Source organism: Ascaphus truei, chromosome 5 (assembly GCF_040206685.1).
Source record: "Ascaphus truei isolate aAscTru1 chromosome 5, aAscTru1.hap1, whole genome shotgun sequence".
Classification (NCBI taxonomy): Eukaryota; Metazoa; Chordata; class Amphibia; order Anura; family Ascaphidae; genus Ascaphus; species Ascaphus truei.
The window spans coordinates 96,712,118-96,737,918 of record NC_134487.1 but is presented as its reverse complement, the minus strand read 5'-3'; the positions used below and the strand labels follow the sequence as shown (position 1 = coordinate 96,737,918).

Sequence of the window (25,801 nt, the reverse complement as noted above, 5' to 3'; positions counted from 1 at the left end):
TGTCGTTTATCTGCTGGAATGCCCGTGTGGTCTCCAGTATGTGGGCCGGACCTCGAGAAGTCTTAAGGTCCGCATACTGGAACACATAGGCAACATTAGAAGGAAAGTGGCAAATCATAGTGTACCTTTGCACTTTAGTTCAGCCCATGGAGGTGACCCTAAGGGTTTGACCTATAGGGGAATAGAAATGGTGGAAGAAGATTGGAGGGGAGGAGACAGGCTAAAGCGCTTACGCCAAAGGGAAACATTTTGGATTTACCAACTCAAAACCCTAACCCCCAACGGTCTGAATGTTGATTTGGACATGGCTGCGTTCATATGAAAACGAATGGGAAAGCAACATTACACACATTCCCATTCATTGACCAGGGACTTCCTCCTTTTTTCCTCCTTCTTCTTTCTTTGTTCGTTAACCCACCCCCCTCCAAGGTCCCCTCCCCCCCTTGCCCCCTCCCCCACCCTTCTCTTTGTTTCCCCTGTCACCCACTTGATCTATTTACCAAAATATAGGGGTTGATTGGGGGAACAAGTTACCAGAAATACTGTGTTTTAACCAACATAACCCTGTTTTTTGATTATAGATACACGGATTACCATCTACTGTGTATAAACTGCATTGACCACTAAATTCAGGTCTATATTCATCTTAAGTGGAAAATATGAGTTTGAGCATAAACACCATTATTTTGAATTTCTTAGGTTCATTTATACATATCATCTAAACTTTTAACTTAATAGTTACACATGTTTTTAAAGATATATTGAAAAGAATAGCTGGATGCATTTTTTAAGTTATACTGTAATGTAATAAAACTTGTAATGTGATTGAATTTTAACTTGTGAAAGAAGAATGCCCTAGAATTTCATTTAGAGAATAGACATAGATATTATATATATTTATATGTATATTTTTTAGTGATTGCTAGGATGCTTTTAAAAGTATTTATATTTGCACTAATTTTACCTATATTCATTGTTGTATCATATTATCATATTTTATTAAGTCAGCAAGTTTCCATTTTTAACGTTTCCCATAATGTTTTTCTACAACACACTGCAGCACCCCTGCATACGAATTAGACACCAAAACCACAATGGGGGTATATCCCTTTAAGGTGGATAACAATTAAATGACCATGTTCAATCAATATACATGATTAGGGGTCTATATAAGTTAAGAAGACCCCCACCACTGTACATTTTGAGCCTGAGGAAGCCGTCAAGAACGGCGAAACGCGTTGCTCTGATTCTACACATCTTTTTGGACGTTGGAGGCCTCCGTAGCAAGTGGGAGCAGACTGCAGTCACAGCCGCGTCAGAAGTTTCCATCACTTCTGAACCCGGACGCGGAAGACAGCGCAGCTGGAAGGCGACCTGCAACCACGCTGATCGGAGTGCCACGGGGTGTTTTAAACAGTATTTTGTGAGTTCATTTTCTGTTCATATGTTTAATAAAATGTTCATTTTTGATTGAAGACTGTCACTGACGCCCTGCTATCATTGTCCCCCACGTATCCCCGTTTCCTGAATCGGGGAGGGGGGAGGATTGGAACGCGTGAGGGAAGGGGAACCGCCAGCCATTACTTTGCCCGCCAGCAGCTGATTACACGTTGCTACGGGAAACACCACGGACGGGTCCATTAAACAACCCCACATTATTCTCTCCCAGGATTGAGCTTACACATGGCCGTGTAAGTAGTTTATGATTATTTTTTCTAACCCCCCCCCCCCTTTTCGTCTGAACAATATCAGTCATTTGGGAATAGAAGTGGCTACCGGAAGCAAGATATCTCTACACATATGTGCTCATACAGGGCCGTGTGAGTATTTGATTACAATCGACTGTCATTTCGTCACCCCACCTTTATTAAACAGCTAGATATGCTATGAAGTCATCTTAGAATTGCTAATATAGGTCCATCTCCTCTAATCCTTTACTTTTAAGAAGATGCAGCCACGGCTTCTTTATTGGAAGCAGTTTGCAGAAAGTTACTTAAGATATAGCTACAATAAAGAGCCCATACCTGAGGAAAAAATTACTTCTAAAATTGCAACTGTACAGCCGTAATTTTAATGGTAAAGCAGTTCTACTTTCATTAAAAAAAATATATATATATTTGCATGTTATAACTAGAGAATGATTCACATTATTAAATAATCATCTAACTCCATTTAGTTAAAATCTGCATAACTAATTATCTAACAGCTTAGCATAAAGGTATTATACAACTCATTGTCAGTCTACACTTCACCCTCCACTGAAGATTAGGTGAGTGTATGGCTAAAGAAGAGATACAGGTAGTCCCTGCTTTCCGACGTTCCGCTTTCCGTCTGATGCGGTTTCTGAAGGCGCATAATGCAGTCCAAAAACTCATTATCCTCCGCTGTTTTCGTGTATCCGACGGAAACCCCTGCCGGTTAACATGGGTCCCGCTTTCTGACTGTCCTGCATCCGACGGTTTGCGGGACGCATTCTGTCGAAGAAGTAAGAACTGCCTGTACACTGGCGACACACTTTAATGAAGTGTGGCCAGTTCCGCAAGCCGGGAGATTTCCCGGCTTGCAAGTGGCATCCCCTCGGCGTGCCGCGCGTCACCGATGCGCGGTCACGCGTCATCGGGTGCCTGCGCCCCCTGCACGCGCGTCCAGGGCTCCCTGAGGGAGCCCTGGTGTCCCGCGATGTGGGGGACGGCGGCAGGGGGTTCCGGGGTACCCGGCGGACCCGGAGAGGAGAGGGGGAAGCCGCGATCAGCGGGCCTCTCCTCCGCTGCTTCGGCGCGCGCCCGGCACCCTCCGGCGCGCCAGGTAACTGCTGCGGCCGAGAACGGGCAAATGCTCGAATAAACTCGGCCGCAGCAGTATGTATAATTATTCATATTTCACACTAGTGTATTTGTGCACTCACAGTTTACCTTTATAATAAGGGAATTTTTCCCAGCTTTTAACTGCACTAAATCACAAATAATTTATGTATCCCCTTCAGGGCATAAAAACTGTTTGCATGTAGGTCCTTTCATTTTTAAACCTTTGCAATCTGTTTTAGTTCCTTCAAGATTGTTGTGTGATAAACATTTGAGAAGGAACGGAAATTCAGAATTATCCTACTATTACAAATAGGACTGTGGATTATTTACATGATACATTTCTAAGACACAAGGAGCATTAGCAAAGGACTTGCACAGCTTGTCTTAACACTGTCAATGGTTACTGTATGTAACCCCGAAGCAGAGTTACTTTGGAAATACAGTATATGCATATTCTTGTAGACTGTGCTGCAAATTTTAAATATTTGTTTGTTCAAAAAAGTAGATACGATTTTGTTACAATAAATTGATATGAGAGAGGAGCATGTGATCTACAGTATTGAGGCAATTCCTGGTACTGCGATCAATAGTCAGGGGCAGTCTGAAGCATGTACAGTGACTCTGGCAATAAAACACTCTAAATGCTACCTCTCACTGACCTACATACTTGGTAATCAATGTGTCAAGATTTTTTTTGAACCTTGTTTGTTCCTCTGTAAGATATCTAATTTGATAAATCTATGTTAGCAAGAAAAATGATTCTATGCATTCTTGCTTCATGGACGACCACTCAGGTTTTATTATCCAGAGATTTCAAAGCTAGGTGCAAATCAAGGATTTGATCATAGTTTACTTATGTCAAGTATCGATACAATAAATGGTAAATGGGTGCAGGAAATTGACAAAGGAATGGAAAGGGGAGAAAATAACCCAAAAGAATGGTTAGATAATAGCAGCATGAAATGAGGGTTGTGATGAGTAATAGGAAATACAGTAATAGGAAAAAGTCACTATATCTTTGAAACGCGTCTCATTGTCTTAGTAAATGTTACTTATGGCATGATGTATGGTATTGTCATTTTGTGTCAGTATAATGTTTATGTTACGGTATGCTGGACCTGTCACCTTTACCTGCATGGCAAATTATGACACACAAATAAGTCAAACAGTAAAAGCTCATAGACTAAACAAAGAAATATCCAGGCACTTCAGTGGTCTTAGTGAATAAAAACAATGTTTATTGGAACGTTCCGCTCCAACTGTGGATGGTTGGACAGAAATGCTACATAGTTACATAGTTGATGAGAAAAGACATAGTCCATCAAGTTCAACGTACAGTATGATAAATTAAGATGGCAGATACTTATCCTATATTTGTACGTACAGTATATTAATCCAGAGGAAGGTAAACAAAAGAACCCAAGTGAAATATCATCTAATGATATCTCATAAGTAAAATTCCTTGCTGACTCCAACTATTGGCAATCAGAATACATCCTTCACATGTTTATTTATTTGGTATATCACTGTATAATTTTCCTTTCTAAAAAGATGTCCAACTTGTGTTTGAAGATATCCATTGTGTCTGCCATCACAGTATCCGTGGGTAATGAATTGCACATTTTAACTGCCCTAACTTGCCTCTTGTTGCTGGTGAAATCTCCTTTACTCCAACCTTAAGGTATGACCATGTGTTGTTTGTACTGCCCTTGGGATGAATAGTTCTTTTGAAAGCTCTTTGTATTGTCCCCAAATATATTTGTATATAGTTATCATATTGCCTTTTAGACGCCTCTTTTCTAATGTAAACAAATCTAATTTAGCTAGTCTCTCCTCATGAAAGATTATCCATCCCCTTTTTTTAATTGGGTGAATCTTCTTTTCCTATTTCTATAATGTCTTTTTTTATGGAGTGGTGCCAAAAACTGGACTCCATATGCAAGGTGTGGTCTTACTAATGCTTTAAATGAGGAGCATAATTATGTTTACTTCTCTTCCATCCATTCTCTGTTTAATGCAAGAAAATATCTTGTTTGCCTTAGCAGCTACTGCATGACATTGGGCACTATTGCTAATGTCTACTATTGCTAATTGCCTGCTGTCTGCAAGCACTCCTAAATCCTTCTCCATCAAGGATTCCCCCAATGTATCCCCATTTAATATGTAATATGGCTGTTTATTCTTGTTTCCCAAATGCATAACCTTACATTTATCTGTATTAAAACTCATCTGCCATTTACCTGTCCAAGTTTCCAGTCTCTCCAAGTCCTTCTGGAGAGAAATGACACCCTCCTATGATTCTACTATTTTACACAATTTAGTGTGATCAGCAAATATGTAAACCTGTCTTTCTATGTCAACCTCAAGGTCATTAATAAACAAATTAAAAAACAGGGGTCCCAGTACCAATCATTAAGGTACCCCACTCACAACTTTAGCTCAACCTGAAAAAGTTCCATTTACAACAACTCTCTGTTGTATATCAGTTCGCAAACCCCCCTCCCCCCCACCCCCCCACATGCCCTGACAAAGTGTTTTCACGTGAAACACATGCGTCGGCGGTGGCTAATCACACATGCATGCGCAGGGTTGCACATTGAGACCGCACTGAACTCATTCTGACTAATACTGTTGTGGCACCTTGCTCTGTGTTCTCACTCACTCTAAGCCTAGACCCGACAGTAAAAGAGAGCGCTCTGGGGAAGGGGGACCTGGGAATCTAACCACCTACAGTATATGCTCATGTCGTTGATTGAGCCAATACAGCACTTTGATTTATATATATGTGCAGAGACACTGCTATTTATGTAGAGGCTGGTTGCTCTTTTATTTTTGTAGAACTGCTCAAGAACTTTAGTATGTAGAGGGTACTGATGATCCCTAATATGCAATATATATATATATATATATATATATATATATATATATATATTGTGACAGAAACCAGGGGTTGGTAATAAACTCCATATACAGGGCTCCCAGGATACTGAACAGTTTCTGTCCTGTCTAAGCTGAACAGGGCAGCCTCGTGGTACAGGCACTCCATTCCACAGTTTGTCTGCTGCCTGTTTTCTGTCACCTGTCATGCTGATTAGAGTTCAGGTATATAAGACCTGTTTCCTGTTTCCTCTGGGCCCCGCCCAAGAGCCTGGAAGGCTGCTGAACTGCAGAGGGGTGAGAAAGCCTCTTTCCCAAATCGCTTCATTCATTCTGTTAGTTTGTCTAAAGACTGCAAAGGTACTTATTTTGTTGGTGGAAGTGGACAAGCCACTTCCAACTCTGAGTCAGGGACATCTAAGTTTAAGTTATCGCTCAGACGAGCAGCTTTTTGTTTGGCTTTGTTTTCTGTTTAAACTGTGGCAGTCTCAGTGCCTGGGACTGAATAAACCAGGCATAGCCTGTTTAAAGGAACAGTACGTGACGTCTCATCATTTAACCTACCCTAAAAGACCGTGTTCTAACAGTCCCGGACAGACGGCGGAGCCCCGGAGTAAGCCGTTTGTCACATATGGTGGAGAATGCGGGCAGAACACTAAAAGGTCTGGGGGTTAAAGAACTTTAAAGAAAAAAAAAAAAAAAAAAGGTTTTTTTTCTCTCTCTCCAAACAAGATGGAAGACGTGGTGAGTGCGCTGGTACGCAATGTCGCTGTCCAGAGAGACGCGAATGAAGCCCTGCAACAGGCGAATGCAAACCAGCAAGAGACAAACCGCTTGCTGAAAGAGGAGCAACAGCGGTTCGCTCAGGGCTTACAGCAGGAACTCGAGATCCTGAGGGAGACTATCAGTAACCTTCCACTGGCAGCGGCAGCCCCAGTTCCGAAAATGACCAGGGCAAGCCACTACCTTCAGAAGATGGGACCCTCGGATCATGTGGAAGCCTATCTTCTCACGTTTGAACGCACGGCACAGAGAGAGGGATGGCCAGAAGCTGAGTGGGCTGGTCTAATCGCACCCTTCCTAAGCGGCGAACCCCAGAAGGCTTACTTTGATCTAGAGCCAGCTGAAGCTAACGTCTATGCAAAATTGAAGTTCGAGATCCTCGCCCGCCTCGGCGTAACCACGGCTGTTCGCGCCCAAAGGTTTCACGCATGGTCCTTCACGATGGATAAAGCCACCCGAAGCCAGATGTATGACCTCATCCACCTCGCCCGGAAGTGGCTACAACCCGAGATCAACTCAGCAAGCCACATCGTGGAACGGTTGGTCATGGACCAGTTCTTGAGGAAACTTCCCTCTGCCTTACGCCATTGGGTCAGTCGGAGTGACCCCCACAATGCGGATGAGCTTGTGGCCCTCGTAGAAAGGTACAATGCAGCAGGAGAGCACCCGCAACCCACAGTCGTGGAGCAACCCCACTACCCGAGGTTCCAGGACTCTTCCAGAGACGGTAAAAGGGTACCGGGGTTAAGGGGAGCTGAAGAGCGGCGACCACCTTCACGCAGCACCAGCAACAGTGGTTCGCACACTAAGGGCAATAGCCAACATGGGGAGCCGGGAAAAGGCTCTAAGTGGGACACAGACTATGTACCTAAATGTGTAAATTGTCATGAGAGGGGCCACACAGCAAAAATCTGCCCACTAAATGATGAGCCCATGCAATGCAACAGCGTGGAACCTTATTCGCTGTTGTCCCAATGTATGGGCCCTAGCCCAGAGGACCCCTTGAATAACCATCTGTGGGCATTTGTAAAGGTTAATGGTAAGAGGGTTCGGGCACTTCTTGACTCTGGGAGTATGGTCACACTAGTGTCCGAATACCTATTGCCCATTAAGAAGAAACAGGTAAACAGTTCACAAAGAGTGGCAATTTGTTGTATACATGGGGATAATCATGAATATTCCACTGTTGATGTTTTTTTTGAAACAGAATTTGGTTCTTTAGATTTCAAGGTGGGTGTTGTACCCAAACTGGCACATGATGTGTTAATAGGGACCGACTTTCCCCATTTTCTAAAAATGTGGTCCCCAGCTCAGAATAGCGCCCAGAGTTCAATAGCAGACCATAACGAAGTGTTAGAAGAAACAAATCCTTTCCCTTTTTCAGAAATGGAGGTTGACGAGGGCCCAAATAAGAAAGGGGAAAAGGAGGAGTGCTGTGAAATTCCCTTCCCCATCACTACTTTGGTAGGGAATACCCCAAATCAAGATGTTGATCAGGCACTTACCACCCCAGTACAGGATAAGACCCTCGCTGACCTAGAGGTCAGTCCTGGGAGTTTTAAGAAGGCCCAGTGGGAGGACCCCACATTAGCGGTAGCAAGGGGAAATATACGGGACCAGAATAGTACTCATGGCCAACCAGATAGGTCACTTGCTTACCCCTACTTCGAGGTAGAGAACGACCTAGTATATCGGGTTGATAAAAGAAAATCAGTTACAACTAATCAATTGTTGGTACCACGGACATTCCGTAACGTAGTATTACACCTCGCACATAGTCATCCATTGGGGGGACACCTAGGGGTGGAAAAGACAAAAGAAAAGGTTCTCCGAAGCTTTTATTGGCCTGGGGTTCTGGCAGAAATTACAAACTATTGTTCCTCATGCCCAGAATGTCAGATCACCGCCCCGTTCAAAGCATACCGCAGCCCATTGGTACCCCTTCCCATAATAGAGGTACCATTTGACCGGATTGCTATGGATCTAGTAGGACCCCTAATAAAGTCTGCTAGGGGACATCAGCATATATTGGTAATATTAGATTATGCTACCCGATATCCGGAGGCAGTTCCCCTACGTAGCACCTCTGCTAAAAACATAGCAAAAGAGTTAGTACTTCTGTTTTCCCGGGTCGGAATTCCTAAAGAGATCTTATCTGACCAGGGAACACCATTTATGTCCCAAGTAACAAAAGAGCTATGTAAACTCCTAAAAATCAAGCATCTCAGAACCTCAGTCTATCATCCACAAACAGATGGTTTAGTGGAAAGGTTCAATAAAACCTTAAAGAGCATGTTACGCCGGGCGGTCGATAAGGATGGGAAAAACTGGGACTGTTTGTTACCATACCTGTTATTTGCCATTAGGGAAGTTCCCCAGTCATCCACAGGCTTCTCCCCGTTTGAACTATTGTATGGCCGACATCCAAGGGGCTTACTGGATATAGCCAAAGAAACTTGGGAACACGAGGTTACCCCTTACAGAAGTGTAATAGAGCATGTTGCCCAAATGCAGGACCGCATTGCTGCAGTCCTACCCATAGTGAGGGAACACATGGAGAAAGCTCAAGAAGCACAAAGGAATACGTATAATAAGGGTGCTAGGGTCAGAATTTTTTTTCCAGGTGATAGGGTACTAGTTCTGGTTCCCACCGTGGAGAGTAAATTCCTTGCTAAATGGCATGGGCCATATGAGGTCTTGGAAAGAGTGGGAGAAGTAAATTATAGGGTAAGGCAGCCAGGTAGGAGGAAACCTGAGCAAATTTACCATATAAACCTACTCAAGCCCTGGAAAGATAGAGAGGTCTTGTTAACCCTAGTACCCCCAGGTCCGTCAGAGAATCAAGAAACTGACCCAGAGGTTAGCATAGCTGAAACACTGTCCGTGCATCAGAAACGAGAGGTCCAGAGTTTAGTGAGAAGGAACAAAGAAATCTTCTCTACACAGCCAGGTAAAACTAACGTAATTAAACATGACATAGTCTCTGAACCGGGGGTCCGAGTTAACCTTAAACCGTACCGAATCCCAGAGGCCAAGAGAGAGGCTATAAGTTTAGAGGTTAAAAAAATGCTAAAACTAGGCGTAATTGAGGAATCCCAAAGTGGGTGGAACAGCCCTATAGTTTTAGTCCCAAAGCCAGACGGTACAACAAGGTTTTGTAATGACTACCGGAAACTAAACGCGGTGTCAAAATTTGATACTTATCCTATGCCCAGGGTGGATGAACTTGTAGAGAGACTGGGCAAAGCCCGATATCTCACAACCCTAGACCTAACAAAAGGGTACTGGCAGGTTCCCCTCACAGAAAGGGCAAAAGAAAAAACAGCCTTCTCAACCCCAGACGGCCTCTTTCAATATAAGGTGCTGCCTTTTGGCTTACATGGAGCTCCCGCCACATTCCAAAGAATGATGGATAAAATTTTAAAACCACATGTTCGGTACGCTGCCGCCTACCTGGATGATGTGGTAATCCATAGTGAAGATTGGCAGTCCCACCTTCCAAAGGTCCAAGCTGTGCTCGACGCAGTTCGGTCTGCTGGACTAACTGCTAACCCCGCTAAATGCACTATTGGTCTGGAGGAGGCCAAGTATCTGGGGTATTCTATTGGTAGAGGGTTACTCAAACCACAAACACTCAAAGTAGAGGCGATACAAAATTGGCCAAGGCCAGTCACAAAAAAACAAGTAAGGACCTTTTTGGGGTTAATTGGCTACTATAGGAGGTTTATTCCCAATTTTGCAACTAAGGCAACCCCACTAACCGACCTCACAAAAGCAAGAGGACCGCTAATGGTAAAGTGGTCCCCCGAAGCCGAACAGGCCTTTAGAAGCCTGAAAGAAGCTCTCTGTGCCCAACCAGTGTTGGTCACACCTGACTTCTCCAAAGAGTTCGTAGTCCAAACCGACGCATCTGAGGTAGGGCTGGGGGCGGTACTCTCCCAGGAGTCTCAAGGGGAGGAGCACCCCATCCTTTATTTAAGTAGGAAACTAAATCCCCAGGAGAAAAATTACTCCATAGTCGAGAAAGAGTGTCTCGCAATAAAGTGGGCTGTAGAGACACTCAAGTATTATCTGTTGGGGAGAAAGTTCCGATTGGTCACAGATCATGCACCCCTTACCTGGATGTGTCAAAATAGGGAGAAGAACGCTAGGGTGACCAGGTGGTTCCTAAGCCTACAGCCCTTTAAATTTTCTGTGGAACACAGGTCGGGGCACAAACATGGCAATGCCGACGGGTTGTCAAGGATGCACTCCCTAATATCCATGGTCGCTCACCCCTCGAGGTCTGAGCTGGGGGGGAGGATATGTGACAGAAACCAGGGGTTGGTAATAAACTCCATATACAGGGCTCCCAGGATACTGAACAGTTTCTGTCCTGTCTAAGCTGAACAGGGCAGCCTCGTGGTACAGGCACTCCATTCCACAGTTTGTCTGCTGCCTGTTTTCTGTCACCTGTCATGCTGATTAGAGTTCAGGTATATAAGACCTGTTTCCTGTTTCCTCTGGGCCCCGCCCAAGAGCCTGGAAGGCTGCTGAACTGCAGAGGGGTGAGAAAGCCTCTTTCCCAAATCGCTTCATTCATTCTGTTAGTTTGTCTAAAGACTGCAAAGGTACTTATTTTGTTGGTGGAAGTGGACAAGCCACTTCCAACTCTGAGTCAGGGACATCTAAGTTTAAGTTATCGCTCAGACGAGCAGCTTTTTGTTTGGCTTTGTTTTCTGTTTAAACTGTGGCAGTCTCAGTGCCTGGGACTGAATAAACCAGGCATAGCCTGTTTAAAGGAACAGTACGTGACGTCTCATCATTTAACCTACTCTAAAAGACCGTGTTCTAACAGTCCCGGACAGACGGCGGAGCCCCGGAGTAAGCCGTTTGTCACAATATATATATATATATATATATATATATATATATATATATACACATAATTTAGTTTCTCTAAATGCTATACCTGCAGCCTACATTTTTTGCACTATGCCCTCTGCATTGTAGTACTATTGACAACCCCTGTACTGCCTCTTCAATCAGAATCTATAGGGGGCTTATTGGTTATTAACCAGCTAGGGCATTGGTTCCTCTAACTGCCTCTACCTCAATGCCTTTACTTATACTATAGCTATACCTATGTGATAGTACACACAACTGATATATACAAGTGCACAGCAATTCTGACTTAATACCTTACACCAGCGGTGTGCAAACTGGGGGGCACGAGACTGTCTGCTGGGGGCACAGTGTTTACTGAGGCCCCCCGTGCTTCCTGAAGTCACTTAAATTAAGTGCCGGGGAAGCAGCAAAGACCTCTGTAAGCCTCACTTACCTTGGCACTGGTGGCTTCTTAGACGCGTCACCATGCCAACGCGGCACCACTGCCTTACACCTCTTGGTGCTCTATCCAAACCACATTGATTAAAGTGGTTACACTGTTGCAGCATCTTGCTTTTTGAAACACTGTCCTCATTCTTGCTGATTCCCTGTGCTAACCACATAACACAGTAGAATTGGTTACATAGTTGTGATACTAACACAGCTGACTCCACTCACGCTGGGACTGTACTAACCTAACTGTAATATACTATTAATCTATGGATCAGCTATTCAATCAGAGTGACCTGCTATGATTTGTTACATGAACATTATGAGTCACTCTAGGGTGACCTCTTGAATATCAAGGGAATACTAGTGTGTGCAAATCTATCTGCACATTAAAACCTGTGCTTCATACTATCCCCACTGTTTCAATATACAGTACTGGACTGTGTGTTGCTTCTACCACATAGATTCCAATGGTCATTTCCCATGATTATACCATAAGCTCAGGACACTGTGCAGTCAGTGCAGTCAATTTATGGGGTATTGACCCCTCAGTTTGTGTATATATCACTCTAGCTATATTAATAGGGTTACTTAGACTTCTGTAGACTGCCCCATCATTGATCCCCCTGAATAGTGGGGTTCTATATTTAATCCATAAGGATAGACGTGGGACACACTAAAATCCGTCTATCCCATCTGCTATTGTTGATCCGGATTACCATATTTAGCACTCCTCATAGAGTTATTTGTATGTCAATTCTTGATTTTAATATTCCTTATTTTAATATTCATTTTGTAAATAAAGTTTATTACATTTATCATAAATCATCCGGATTGGCGGTAGAGTGCCTAAATTGGGTTCCTTTTTCAAGTTCAGTCTATGCCTTCACCTACCCAAGGAGCACCACCACCTAAACATACTCTACAGCTGATGTGGGGGCACACACTCTAGTTGACCCGAATATCTTTCAACCAGTTTTCAATCCAGGTGCAAATAGTTTTACTGAGTCCAATTTGCTTTTTTTTTTGTACACTAACCTGGTGTGGAACTGCATCAAAAGCTTTTGCAAAATCTAAGTAGACAACATCAACTGCATTACCCTAGTCTAAATTCCGACTTACCTCCTCAAAGAAACTAATAAGGTTAGTTTGGCATGATCTATCCTTCATAATTCCATGCTATTACTAATAATTTTGTTCTCTATTAGGTATTCCTGAATATTATCCTGTACTAAACCTTCAAGTAGCTTCCCCACTATTGATGTTAGGCTTACAAATCTGTAATTCCCTGGTTGTGATCTAGATCCCTTTATAAATATAGGTACCACATCTGCTTTATGTCAATCTTGTTGTACTGAGCCTGTGGAACTGGTGTCCTTGAATATTAAATGTAATTGTTTGGCCATTACTGAATTTAGCTCCTTAAGAACTCTTGGATCTATGCCATCGGGACCAGGTGCCTTATTTACTATAATTTTATCAAGCCAACTATGAACTTTTTCCTCAGTTAACCAATTGTTCATTAATATAAATATTGTGGCTTCCTCCTGTGACACTATTATTGCAATTGATACTTCCCTGGTAAATACATAGGCAAATAATTTGTTTAGTACCTCTGCTTTTTCCTTATCTCCAATAATGTGCCTGCCCATCTCACACTGAAAGTATCCTATATTTTATTTTCTATTTGTTTTTCTTATTAAGGTACTTAAAGAACTTTTTATGGTTGATCTTACTTTCTATTGCAATCCTTTTTTCATTTTTAATCTTTGCTAATTTGATTGCCCATTTGCAAATTTTGTTACAGTCCTAATAATTCTGATATGATGCCTCCGTCCTTTCTGAGTTTAAGAATGTAAACGCCTGTCCCTTTTTTCCATTTCCTCCCATATCTGTTTATTTAGCAACATTGGTTTAGACGTGTTTCTTTTATATTTATTACCAAAGGGTATACACTAATAAGTGTGCTTCTCTAACAATGATTTAAAGATCACCTTTATTTTTCACATTTTCCCTGTAGAAACACCATTCCAATTTATTCATTGTAGATTATTCCTCAGTTTATTAAAACCTGCCTTTATAAAATGCAAAGTCTTTGTTGAACCCATGTAATATGGTTTTTGATCATTTATTTCAAGTGAGACCATGTTATGATCACCAAATGTTCCAGGACTTTAATATTTGTTATTACTTCTACATTGTTTGATATTACCAAATCTAGTATTGCTCCTCTCCATTACCTAATTTTGATGCCTTCTCCATTTGCAATAGTATTTTGGCTTCCTCTATCTCACTGATATTTGGTGGTTTATAGCATATCTCTACAAACATTTTCTTTGTAATTTTACCTTCACTAATAATTTCTATCTATATTTTCATAATTCCCTTCATAAACATCTTCCCTTATAATACGTTTTAGATCCGATTTAACATAAAACATACTCAACCTCTTCTTCTATCTGCTCGAACCTTCTGAAAAAGGGAACAACCCTCAAAATTAACTGCCAAGTCATGAGTTTTATCCCACCACATTTCAGTAATGACTATGATATCATACTGCTCCCTTGTAGCTATTAATTCAAGCTTCTCTATTTTATCTGTCAGGCTTCTTGCATCAGCAAGCATGTAGTTAAGATAATTGTACAAACTGGAAAAAAAACCTTATCTGTTCCTGCTGTTCTAGCCCAATGGGATTGAGTCTTTCGAAGTTTTCTAGTATTATCTGTATTTTATATGGTGTCTCCCTGCTTGCCAAACTCCCACTTGCCACATTCTACCTCCATAACTCATAGCTATTGCTCCATTCTTATCTATTCTATTTAATTCATTACAGGCATACCCCGGTTTAAGGACACTCACTTTAAGTACACTCGCAAGTAAGGACATATCGCCCAATACGCAAACGGCAGCTCACGCCTGTCAGCACGTCCTGCACAGCAATACCGGCTCCCTACCTGTACCGAAGCTGTGAGCAAGCGGGGAGACTATAGAGCCTGTTACAAATGCGTTATTTACATCAGTTCTGCACGTATATGACGATTGCAGTGCAGTACATGCATCGATAAGTGGTAAAAAGGTAGTGCTTCACTTTAAGTACATTTTCACTTTACATACATGCTCCGGTCCCATTGCGTACGTTAATGCGGGGTATGCCTGTATCTGTTTCTTGTCCCTCCCCCCTCCTTTCTAGTTTAAAATCTCCTCCAACCTTTTTAGCATCCTTCCCCCTAGCACAAAAAATCCGTCTTCACTGAGATGCAATCCATCCCTACCATAAAGATAGCACCTCTCAAAAAAGGAATCCCAGGGCTCGAAAAAACCCAAACCCCTCCTTCCTACACTCCTTTCTTAGCCATGGATTAACCTCACTAATTTCCACCTGTCTCCTTGGGGTGGTGCATGCGCTGGTAGTATTTCAGAATATACTACCTTGGAGGTCCTTGTTAGGACCTGCTCAGTGAGCACTAAACTCATTTCAAGAATGTCAATGTCCCTCCATATAGCGACCCCCCCCCAGCTATAGGCGGGGGGGTTTCATGACCAGGGGGGGGGGGCGGCCTTCCCCCCTCTGGCCCGCCCCCGCATCGCCCTCACCCGGCCAGGGGAGGGCCAACCGTGGCTTCTTGAGGCCAAGCTGGCGGGGGCAAGTCCTCTTTGCCTCCCGCCAGCGAATTGGACGTCCCTCTCCTCCCCTGCAGGTTAAATTAAGGTAAGGCCCCGAAAGGGGGGTCAATCCTGGGCACTCCCCCCTCCTGTATGGCCGCGATTTTTGAATCGGCGGTGAGGGGGGAGGCGGGATGCAGGGAGGAGAGGGACCCCGTAGTGTAGCTGCCCGTCCCCATCCTCCATCTGCGGCGCGCAGCATGGAGCTGGGGACTTAAGCCTGTATCGCGGCAGCTGCAGGCGGGGAGGGGTGGTCTCGGGGGATGGAGGGGGTCTCGGGGGATGGAGGGGGTCTCGGGGGATGGAGGGGGTCTGGCGGTTTTTTCCCCCCGCTTCTCCTGGGGGTGGGGGCTACCTGCTCCCGCAGCGTTGTGCGGGCGGATGCCTCCTCCATCCTACCCTCCGATCTCTGCAGTGGATGCCTGGCGGGGAGGGGCAGAAGGGTGCTGGTTGCGGGGAAGGGGGGGGCGGCCGAGGCATGCGGCCCGCACGGAAATTCACTGCGTGTGGCCCATGCGGGCAGCGGAAGGGGGTGCGGGCACCACATGGTGCGGGCCTTCCTTCTCCCCCCCTTTTCGTTTAGGGGTCTGTGGGTTGTGGTGGACCGGCCAGCCATGCGGCTGGAGATGTGGCTGCTCCCGCGGCCCCCCCTCCCACACCTGTGGGGTCATCAAAATGTATGCGTGAGGAGGGGTGTACAGGGGGGACCGGCCGGGATAAATCTATAATAAATAAATAACGTGGTATGGGTATATGTGTGTGGTATGGGTATATATATATATGTGTGTGGTATGGGTATATATATATATATATATATATATATATATATATATATATATGTGTGTGTGGTATGGGTATATATATATATATGTGTGTGTGGTATGGGTATATATGTATATATGTGTGTGGTATGGGTATATACATGTGTGTGGTGTGGGTATATATATATGCGTGGGTATATATGTGGAGATGCGTATAGGTATTTATGGGTGTTATGTGCAGGTATGTGGGTGTGTATGTATATGTGGATAGGGGTATGTATAAATATGTATATACGTATATGTATTTATACGTAGGTGGATATATATGTATATACAGTTTGTTAGGATGTGCAAACAGACATAGGTGTTTGTGGGTTTACACGCGTATATATGTATATATATGTGTAGGTATGTGTGTATATAGGCATGTATACGTAGGTGGATATATATGCATGTAAAGGCTAGGGCAGCCGCTCTTAGTGGTTGCGGCCCTAGGCCGGCCGGGGGTAGGCGCGAAGGGGGGGCGGCCAAGGTGGGCGCTTCACGGTCTGCCCCCGCAGTTAAAGTTTCAGCGCGGGGGGGCACGCTGATGTGCAGGTGTGTGCGGGTATATATATATATATATATATGTATACGGGTACGTATATATATGTGTACATGGGTGCATGTAAATCTGTGCATATGTATGTGTATGTAGGCATGTATGTGTATGCGTATGGGCACACGTAGATGCGCTCGAGTGTGTGGGCACACGTAGATGCGCGCGTGTGTGTGGGCACACGTAGATGCGCGCGTGTGTGTGGGCACACGTAGATGCGCGTGTGTGTGTGGGCACACGTAGATGCGCGTGTGTGGGCACACGTAGATGCGCGTGTGTGGGCACACGTAGATGTCAATGGAGCTCTTTATCTAGTGACATTATACTGTAGTATTTATTAGATGATAAATACTTGTTAATGGGAATCACAATGTTTAGCATTTATGCTTGGTTACTTTTATCTGAATTCCCCAATTAATTCATGTGGAAGGGTGTAGGTGCGTATGGGTGCACATGGATGCGCGAGTGGGTTTTGGTGCACGTGGATGTGCATGTGCGTGTGGGCGCACGTGGATGTGCATGTACGTGTGGGCGCACGTGGATGCACGCGTGTGTATGGGCGCGCGTAGATGTGTATGCGCGCGAGTGTATGGGCGCACGTGGATGCGCGTGTGTGTATGGGCACGCGTAGATGTGTATGCGTGTGAGTGTATGGGCGCACGTGGATGCGCGCGTGTGTGGGCACACGTAAATGTGCGCATGTGTATAGGGGCACACTTAAATGCGTAAATGCGCGCGTGTGTGTAGGGGCACACAGGTAAATGCGCGCGTGTGTATAAGGGCACACGTAAATGCGCGCGTGTGTATAAGGGCACACGTAAATGCGCGCGTGTGTATAAGGGCACACGTAAATGCGCGCGTGTGTATAAGGGCACACGTAAATGCGTGCGTGTGTATAAGGGCACACGTAAATGTGCGCGTGTGTATATGGGCACACGTAAATGCGCGCGTGTGTATAAGGGCACACGTAAATGCGCGCGTGGGTATAAGGGCACATGTAAATGCGAGCGTGTGTATATGGGCACACGGAAATGCGGGCGTGTGTATATGGGCACACGGAAATGCGGGCGTGTGTATATGGACACACGTAAATGCGCGCGTGGGTATAAGGGCACATGTAAATGCGAGCGTGTGTATATGGGCACACGGAAATGCGGGCGTGTGTATATGGGCACACGGAAATGCGGGCGTGTGTATATGGGCACACGTAAATGCGCGCGTGGGTATATATGGGCACATGGAAATGCGCGCGTGTGTATATGGGCACACGTAAATGCGCGCGTGGGTATATATGGGCACACGTAAATGCGCGCATGGGTATATATGGGCACATGGAAATGCGGGCGTGTGTATATGGGCACACGTAAATGCGCGCGTGGGTATATATGGGCACATGGAAATGCGCGCGTGTGTATATGGGCACACGTAAATGCGCGCGTGGGTATATATGGGCACACGTAAATGCGCGCATGGGTATATATGGGCACATGGAAATGCGCGCGTGGCTGCTGTGGGGGACTGCGTAGCTGCTATAGGCTTAGAACAGTTTGGCGAGCGCACACGCAGCGTTGAGTAGCTCAGGGCCCAGTTAAGCGAGCATTCCCCCCCCCTCCCCCACACAGCACCACACAGCAGCATGGCATCAATGGCAGAGCAGTTCCGCCTTCTTCAAGCTGAGGCGGGAAACCATGACGAGTCATGGCTGGACCGGCGGCTGCGGGCGCTGTTCTCAGCGAGACCAGCACGTGGCACTAAGGCCGCTCCCCGCGGGAAGGGGACGCGGAGGGTGCTGCAGCACAATGCGTCAGGCGACAGTCCTCAGTCAGCATTGCGCGCTAGACAGGCGGCAGGCAGAGAGGCCGCGCTCCACAGGAACGGAGCGCGGAGGGTGCTGCAGTGCAAGGCGGCAGGCGAAGTTCAGCAACCGCGCGCAGGGTGGCAGCCTTCGGTCACGGTACCGCAAGGCAGGGCGTCACAGCGGCCAGGTCGGGCCCCAGCGATGGTGGGGAGGACTTCGACCGCTAGGACGCAGGACAAGGCGGATCGGCGCGCAGGTCGGCCCGCCAAGGAGCATTCCCCCCACACAGCAGCATGGCTTTGATGGCAGAGCAGTTCCGCCTTATTCAAGCCGAGGCGGAAAGCCATGACGAGGCATGGTTGGACCGGCGGCTGCGGGCGTTGTTCTCAGCGAGACCAGCACATGGCACTAAGGCCGCTCCCCGCGAGAAGGGGACGCGGAGGGCGCTGCAGCACAACGCGTCAGGCGACATTACTCAGTCAACATTGCGCGCTAGACAGGCGGCAGGCAGAGAGGCCGCGCTCCACAGGAAGGGAGCGCGGAGGGTGCTGCAGTGCAAGGCGGCAGGCGAAGTTCAGCAACCGCAAGCAGGGCGGCAGCCTTCGGTCACGGTACCGCAAGGCAGGGCGTCACAGCAGCCAGGTCGGGCCCCAGCGATGGTGGGGAGGACTTCGACCGCTAGGACGCAGGACAAGGCGGATCGGCGCGCAGGTCAGCCCGCCAAGGAGGGGCGGCGACTTCCAGCCACCGTGACGCGGAACAGGGCGTCACGGCATGCCACACGGCCGCCCGTTGCTGATGCGGGCGGTGTCACTGTCAGAATTTCGCCTGCAGAGTCGGCAGGGCCAAGGAGACCAGGACGGCCAACCGCAACTGCGGTTGGGGCCAGCGTGTTTCAGAGAGAGGAGAACCCAGCATGGTTCGACTACGCGGAGCCGGCATCGGGCGAAGGGCGAACCAGGTCGCTGCCCAGGTCTCTTCCTCACAGGAAGCCACGGATGGGTAAGAAACCCGCGGCATTAAAGAGGGGGTGGCTGGGCGACAGGACGAACGCTTTTAGGTGTTGGCTGGCATCACAGGTGGTCCGCACAGAGCACGAGAGCACAGGCGTAAGGCAGGCAGCGCCAGGGCTATCCCTGGATCCATCGACGCTTAGTGCAGCAGGGAACGAGAGCTTCACGTCACAGCCTTGGTAGGCATGCTGAAGGCTTTGGAGCCACAGGCGTCAGACTCCTTCGGTGCAAGGACTTCAACGGTGGCAGGTGAGGCAGGCGCAGCATTAGGAGTTGCAGCTGCATGAGGGGTGCACATCGGCGACGGGGCAGTGGCATCAAACCTCGCCACAACGGCCTCAAGCCTGACCCCGGTGTCTCCTCCTACGGCCGGGGTCGTCGGCACCACTTGTTCCCTTCCCATTGCAGCCGGGGTCCCGGGTTTATTAGCTCCCCCAGCCTCATCGACTCCGGTGTCTCTTCTCACGGCCGAGGTCCCGGACGCCATTTCAACGCCAAAGGTAGCGCTTCCAGCAGGGGCTTTTTCAACTCCACAGTTGTGCATCACTAATGAGTTGGGCACACATTTGACAAAGGAAGAAAAGGAGACTATTTGGGCGGGGGATTTTGTGAAAATCCTGTCACTACTACCCGATTACAGAGAGGCGCTGGCCATTTACGAGGTTGAGGCAATCATTAACACTCTTTGGAACATTGCGAATAGGGGAGGTAGTCTGCGCTTCTAGGAAGGGGGGCGGGGGCCTGCAAGCAGGGGCGTGGGCAGGTTTGTTGCGCAGTGCGGGGGCTGGGGGATAAGACACCCGGATTTCGATGCTAGCGCAGGGGGTTTGTTGATGGCAGATGGGGTACACATGGCAGAGGTGGGGATAGACCTGGTTAATCTCAGCCTACAGGAGGGATGGGAGAGGGTCCTGGAGTGGTTGGCGGCACGACCCTAGTTTAAGGGGGGTTAAATAGGGCCGTCGGTGGCGGCTCGTGGGGGGTAGGTGCTTGTTCCTGCCAGACTGGGAGCTGGGCCGTTTGAGCCCGGGGGGAGCACGAGTGGGCGAGGTCAGATATTCATGACGTCGATAACCCGCTCGCGCAGATGGCAGCGGCGCGGGGCCGGCTGACCCTCCCCTCCCCCTCCTGGGGGAAGTACACTCTGGCGAGGAGTGGCATTTACCCCTCGTAGTTTATGTATTAATAAATAGCCGCGGCCAATTTTACCTCCAGTTTACCGTCTCCTGTCGTTATTTTGGTTATGCAAGGGAACAAAGCGGGCGGGGGGGGGGGGAACCGCCTGACCGCCTCCCTGGTCATGCAAGTTGCCTCTTAATATCAGTAGTTGGAGACTGCAAAGAGACCACCTGATCACACTTTCCACCACTCCCTGGAACAGCTGCTCCAAGTGCACATACATGTGGCTAGATGTGCATTGAGTGGCATTCACAATCCTGCTCATTGTTGCAACTATGGAGTTATACGTGCTAACAATTTTCTGTACTTCAATATACTATACCTTGTTACACCCCTTCCTTGTTCCAATTCCTTCTGGTTCTAACTCCACACTTAATACAAACAGCACTGGAAATCAAACAGTAATTGAATCACACAGATCAGGAATCATACAAGCCTTCGTTTTAAAGAGGGACACACATCAACCAAGTGTGTATAGTTAGGCTGCGTTTATACTAACAGCGATGGCGCTATAAATACAACAATAAATGACGCAACAGTACACTCCCCAAATTCAGCCACCCCTGCTAGTATACACAGCACAGCACTTCCCTTATGGTTCTAAATCCACATTTAATACAAACAGCACTTTAAATGAAACAGTAATTCAAACACACAGATCAGGACACACAAATGTTGATCCTGTTCCAACTAACATCTTTTTACCTGCCAAGGAATTGCCTGGTATTTCTTAGTTTGCTACATACAAGTCTCCCTTTTGGTTACTTGATTTTATGTGCACCCGTGGCAGGACTACAGTAACTGAGTGCTCCTAACCTTGCTCAAAGATTATAAACTAGCCAGATATCTTTAACAACAATACCTCTGTCTCTGAAAATAAACACTTAACATGCCATATTGGTAAATCTGTTGTTTCCATTTGAAAACTGGAGCAAAGAGTATCAGATTATAAATAAAATAATTTGTTTTTTTAATGGGACAATGGGACAAAATTAATCATTTTGTCTTATTAGCAACAAGGGATACATTACCCTGTGTTTCTAAGAGAAAATTGTGTTTGAGAATGATAATCTAAGAACAACAAGCAAAAGAATTCATAAGAACGTCACAATAATTCTAACAATCTATTTTTTATCTATAACAATTCTAAAAAAAATGTTTTTAATATATATATATATATATATATATATATATATATATATATATATATATCACATTTATTAAGGTTATGGTAAAAAAAAAGTGACAAAAACCCTCCACAGTATAGCATATAGCAACTGGAAATATTCCTGTATATTCATTTGCATGTCTTAGACAGGTCTGCAACCCTGTCTTTCACCATTATCGCCCAGCACACAGCACTTCCACTGCAGTAAGGGATTCTGGGAAATGACATGCAAATTATTTTTATATATATATATATATATATATATGTGTGTGTGTCTTTTAGCATAACTTTACGCAAAGCAATGAGTGAACACCATTAAGTGAAGAATATAGAAAATAGGTGAATTAACTTGAATAAGCCATATCTGCCGATGCGGTCTGGACAGTGTCTAAAAGCACTGATTAGTAAATATGGGCCTGATTGATCATGTATGTACAGTATACCCCAAAATGGCGATTAAAAAAAGTGTATCATGCTCATTTCAGTGAATACAATGTATATCTAACATTTACAGTCTCGAATATATTTTACAAAGAAGCATGTTTCCTTGTTGTGTTTTAAAAAAAATATCTTAGAACTTTTAACTGATTAAAAATATGTTGCTCACAAAAGAATAAAAGTTTTTTTTAAATGTATTCTTTAACACTTGTAAATGTAATGATATAGAGAACAAAGCAGAGTGAAGTTTTTTTTATCCAGCAGCAAATTGTAATATTATTTGTAAAACATCATTGTGAACAGCGGACCCCTCACTTTTCAATTTCAGGAAGTGCTAATTGTTTGTCATAGAGATATGCATAATTTTTCCTGAAGTCCATGAACCTGGGGAAATTTGTCTATTTTCCACAATAAATTTCACACAAATCATCAAGGTTTGAAATTTTTTTTTGCCAAGCATTAAAAGTCAATGTGAAAGGTCAAGCAGCCCTGTATATACTGTGATTTATGGCTAATTTCACTCATTTCTAGGAGAAAGAAGCGAATTCTGGTGAAACTGTCAAATTCTGAGCAATGTGAATTTAGTAACAATGTGACATTCAGGAGAAAAAAAGCAAAGACGTTTGAGAAGCAAATTTGAAGACATTCCCTCATCTCCAGTTAGTAATTTCTCTAGTAACATTACATATAAATCTACATTCTCTAAATATAATATGCTCTTAAACAGATATAACAAGAGTTATTGATCCTGCTGGCACATTATGGTTGGGTATGTTCAGATATTTTGCGTTATCACTGCCATTGAAACCAATGAAATTCTGTGATACAGGCTGTTTCAATGCAACATTGTCTGTTATTAGTTGGTAAAAAAAAAGTTTCCTACATTTGTACATCAGAATATTATTTATATGCTAATCAGAAGACTGGCTTGATGAAATTCTGCAGTAGTTTCCTGGTTCACAAAAATTGTGAAGACAATTTATTTTTGAGGGAACATTGAAATCTGGCCACCACTATGAATTTTCAAGAACAGCTAAATAACTTACTGTAGTCATTTTTTCTGCAACATTGCAATGTCTGCAGCGCTCTTTGCTCAGTTAGGCATGCAATATTTACTAGCCTATAATCAAAGTAATGTGTATACTCCATTATATATTTGATATTGTATTGTACATAGTTACTGTAGGTGTCTGGGTTTAATATATGTTTGAAAAGATTAAATAGCATATTTAAAATTACAAAGGAAACATTAAAAATGCTAGAGAACATGTTACATTATTACTTGGTTCCCTGTATTGCAACAATATTTTATGTTTGTAAATTGGGAAATAGTGCAATAGAATCTGTTCAATGTCACAATACTGATTTACATTATTATAGGAGCATTCATGGTTAAGCATGTCAATTCATAATGTGGAGTATAATATAAACCTTGTTTTGATGGAGGCAGATTACTTCTATGATCCCAAAGTATCACCAGTTTAAAGAACTGATACACTAATAAGTAGGAGAATCCAAATCGTAATCCTATTTGTGTCCATAACACAGAGGCCTGTCCTTTATGCTGCAATACCATTTGCTTTGTGAGCTATATTCTTACAATACTTTCTATTCTAATAAGAACATAGATTCCAAAAAAATATATAGGAATTTCACAATAAATTATGTATTTGCAGCACCTGTATTATAGAATATTAACTATGCGTGTATTAATATGGCTTTGCCATTAAACCTGGCAATCATAACAAATCAACTGAAAAACATTACATAATGAATTTCCAAATGCTAAGGAACAGATTGTTGCAAATCCTGGGAAGGTTAATTAGTAAGGTTAAGATACAGGGGTTGTTTTCCTAATCATTCAATTCCTCATGCATACAAACCATCGGGAAACATACAGTAATGGTAGAAAGGGAAAAAAACGGCTAGGGATACGCTGTGCTGTCTATTAAGATACATCGTATATGTCAAGAGGGTATTATTATTATTGAGCCATACAAACTGGGAAAATTCTTGCATCACACATAAATAGGTTGAAATGGTAATTTGTTGAAGGCATACGATAAATCAGTAAGTAAGATATGCACAGAGCGCCCTGAAAAGCCTATTCAGATACAGTATGGGAGAGCAATGTCCTCCCGGACAGCGCTCTCCGCGGTCCTGAACCTCCTGGCTGCCAGCCGCCCAGCACGCCTGGTGGATCCCCGGTGACTGACAGCTCGGCTTTGCAATGGAAACGGGGAAGGGGAGGAAGCGTTTCTGAGCTATTTCAAATAAACCACTAGTTCCATCAATTGGATGCAAGATTAACAATCATTTTGTAGGTATTACAAATAGAGCAAGCTTCAACGACCAGGCGAACATGTTGCATTGAGGTTCTAGACTAGATACATTGCATCTAATCTGTCAGTGATGTTCTCTATAATTACACATACTGTATTTAAAAACAGGGATATAGCAAATACTAGTGCCATGCCAACCGCTCCTAATCATTAATACATTTTGCATAAATGGTACATAGTACGATGCATTTTTTGTTGGGTGCAACAACTCTTTTTTTTTTTTAGAGCGATGGCACTGCCATCTCATTGACAGATAAGATTATCCCTGCTGTTTTTCCGAAAGACTGTATACCAAATCCTTACCTGCCGCTTGAGTAAAGAGGAGCAAGCAAAGCACGGGGAAATAGCAGATCCACTGCATGGTGACAGTAGGCTCGTCTACAGGAGGATCTCCTGGTTTAGAGCAGCATCCCACACCCTGCCTGGATAGTCATTTCCCTGCCTGATGCCTCTCAGTGATGGTAACGTTGCATGATCTCGATGCTTTGCCGCTTTCCTCTGAGCCGCATTCAGCAGACTGCCTGACTCCAGCCTGCTGCTCTCTGCCTGCGCTACCACGTGCGCACAGGCGGCCACTCAGCTGCTGCAGTTGCTGCCGTGTAATTGAGCTGAGGAAGCTTCTGCTCATCAAACAAAGGGCAGCCAGTGCTTCCCCGCCAAGGGCTCTCAGGAAAGTGAGGGCTTTCAAAGCACTGTGCTCCCAGGGGTACGAGCCTAATGTATTTCCTGCTGTGGGAATATATAATGTGGTTTGTTTCATAACCATTAACTTCATCACCAGCACCATAAATGTTAATATTAGTAATTGCAGAACATACAGGCAATAATCTTGTATATATTTGTGATCTGATGTCATGTAACTGTTAGTTTGATGATAAACATTTTGGAAATATTTATTTTCGAAGAAATGTGAAGATCATTTTGTGAATGTGCTTTAGACTTCCATTGATGCAGAAAAAAACACCTAATCATGTGATGTATTCATGTTAGCCTCCAGAGTACTGGAACCTCAACAGCATTTTGTGTCGAGGAATTTTCCTAAAAAGTAGATGCAAGCATAT

At 44.8% G+C, this 25,801-nt stretch overlaps 1 protein-coding gene across 1 annotated transcript in view; it reads right to left on the bottom strand.

Annotated features, from left to right (window-relative positions):
* PTPRR (protein tyrosine phosphatase receptor type R) overlaps positions 1-25,376 on the bottom strand; it is a 261,570-nt gene extending 236,194 nt beyond the window's left edge. The window contains exon 1 of the mRNA XM_075600241.1: positions 25,044-25,376. Coding sequence (XP_075456356.1) covers positions 25,044-25,101 — 58 coding nt within the window. The 5' untranslated portion in view covers positions 25,102-25,376. The remainder of the gene's footprint in view (positions 1-25,043) is intronic.
* Between the last annotated feature and the right edge of the window lie 425 nt (positions 25,377-25,801).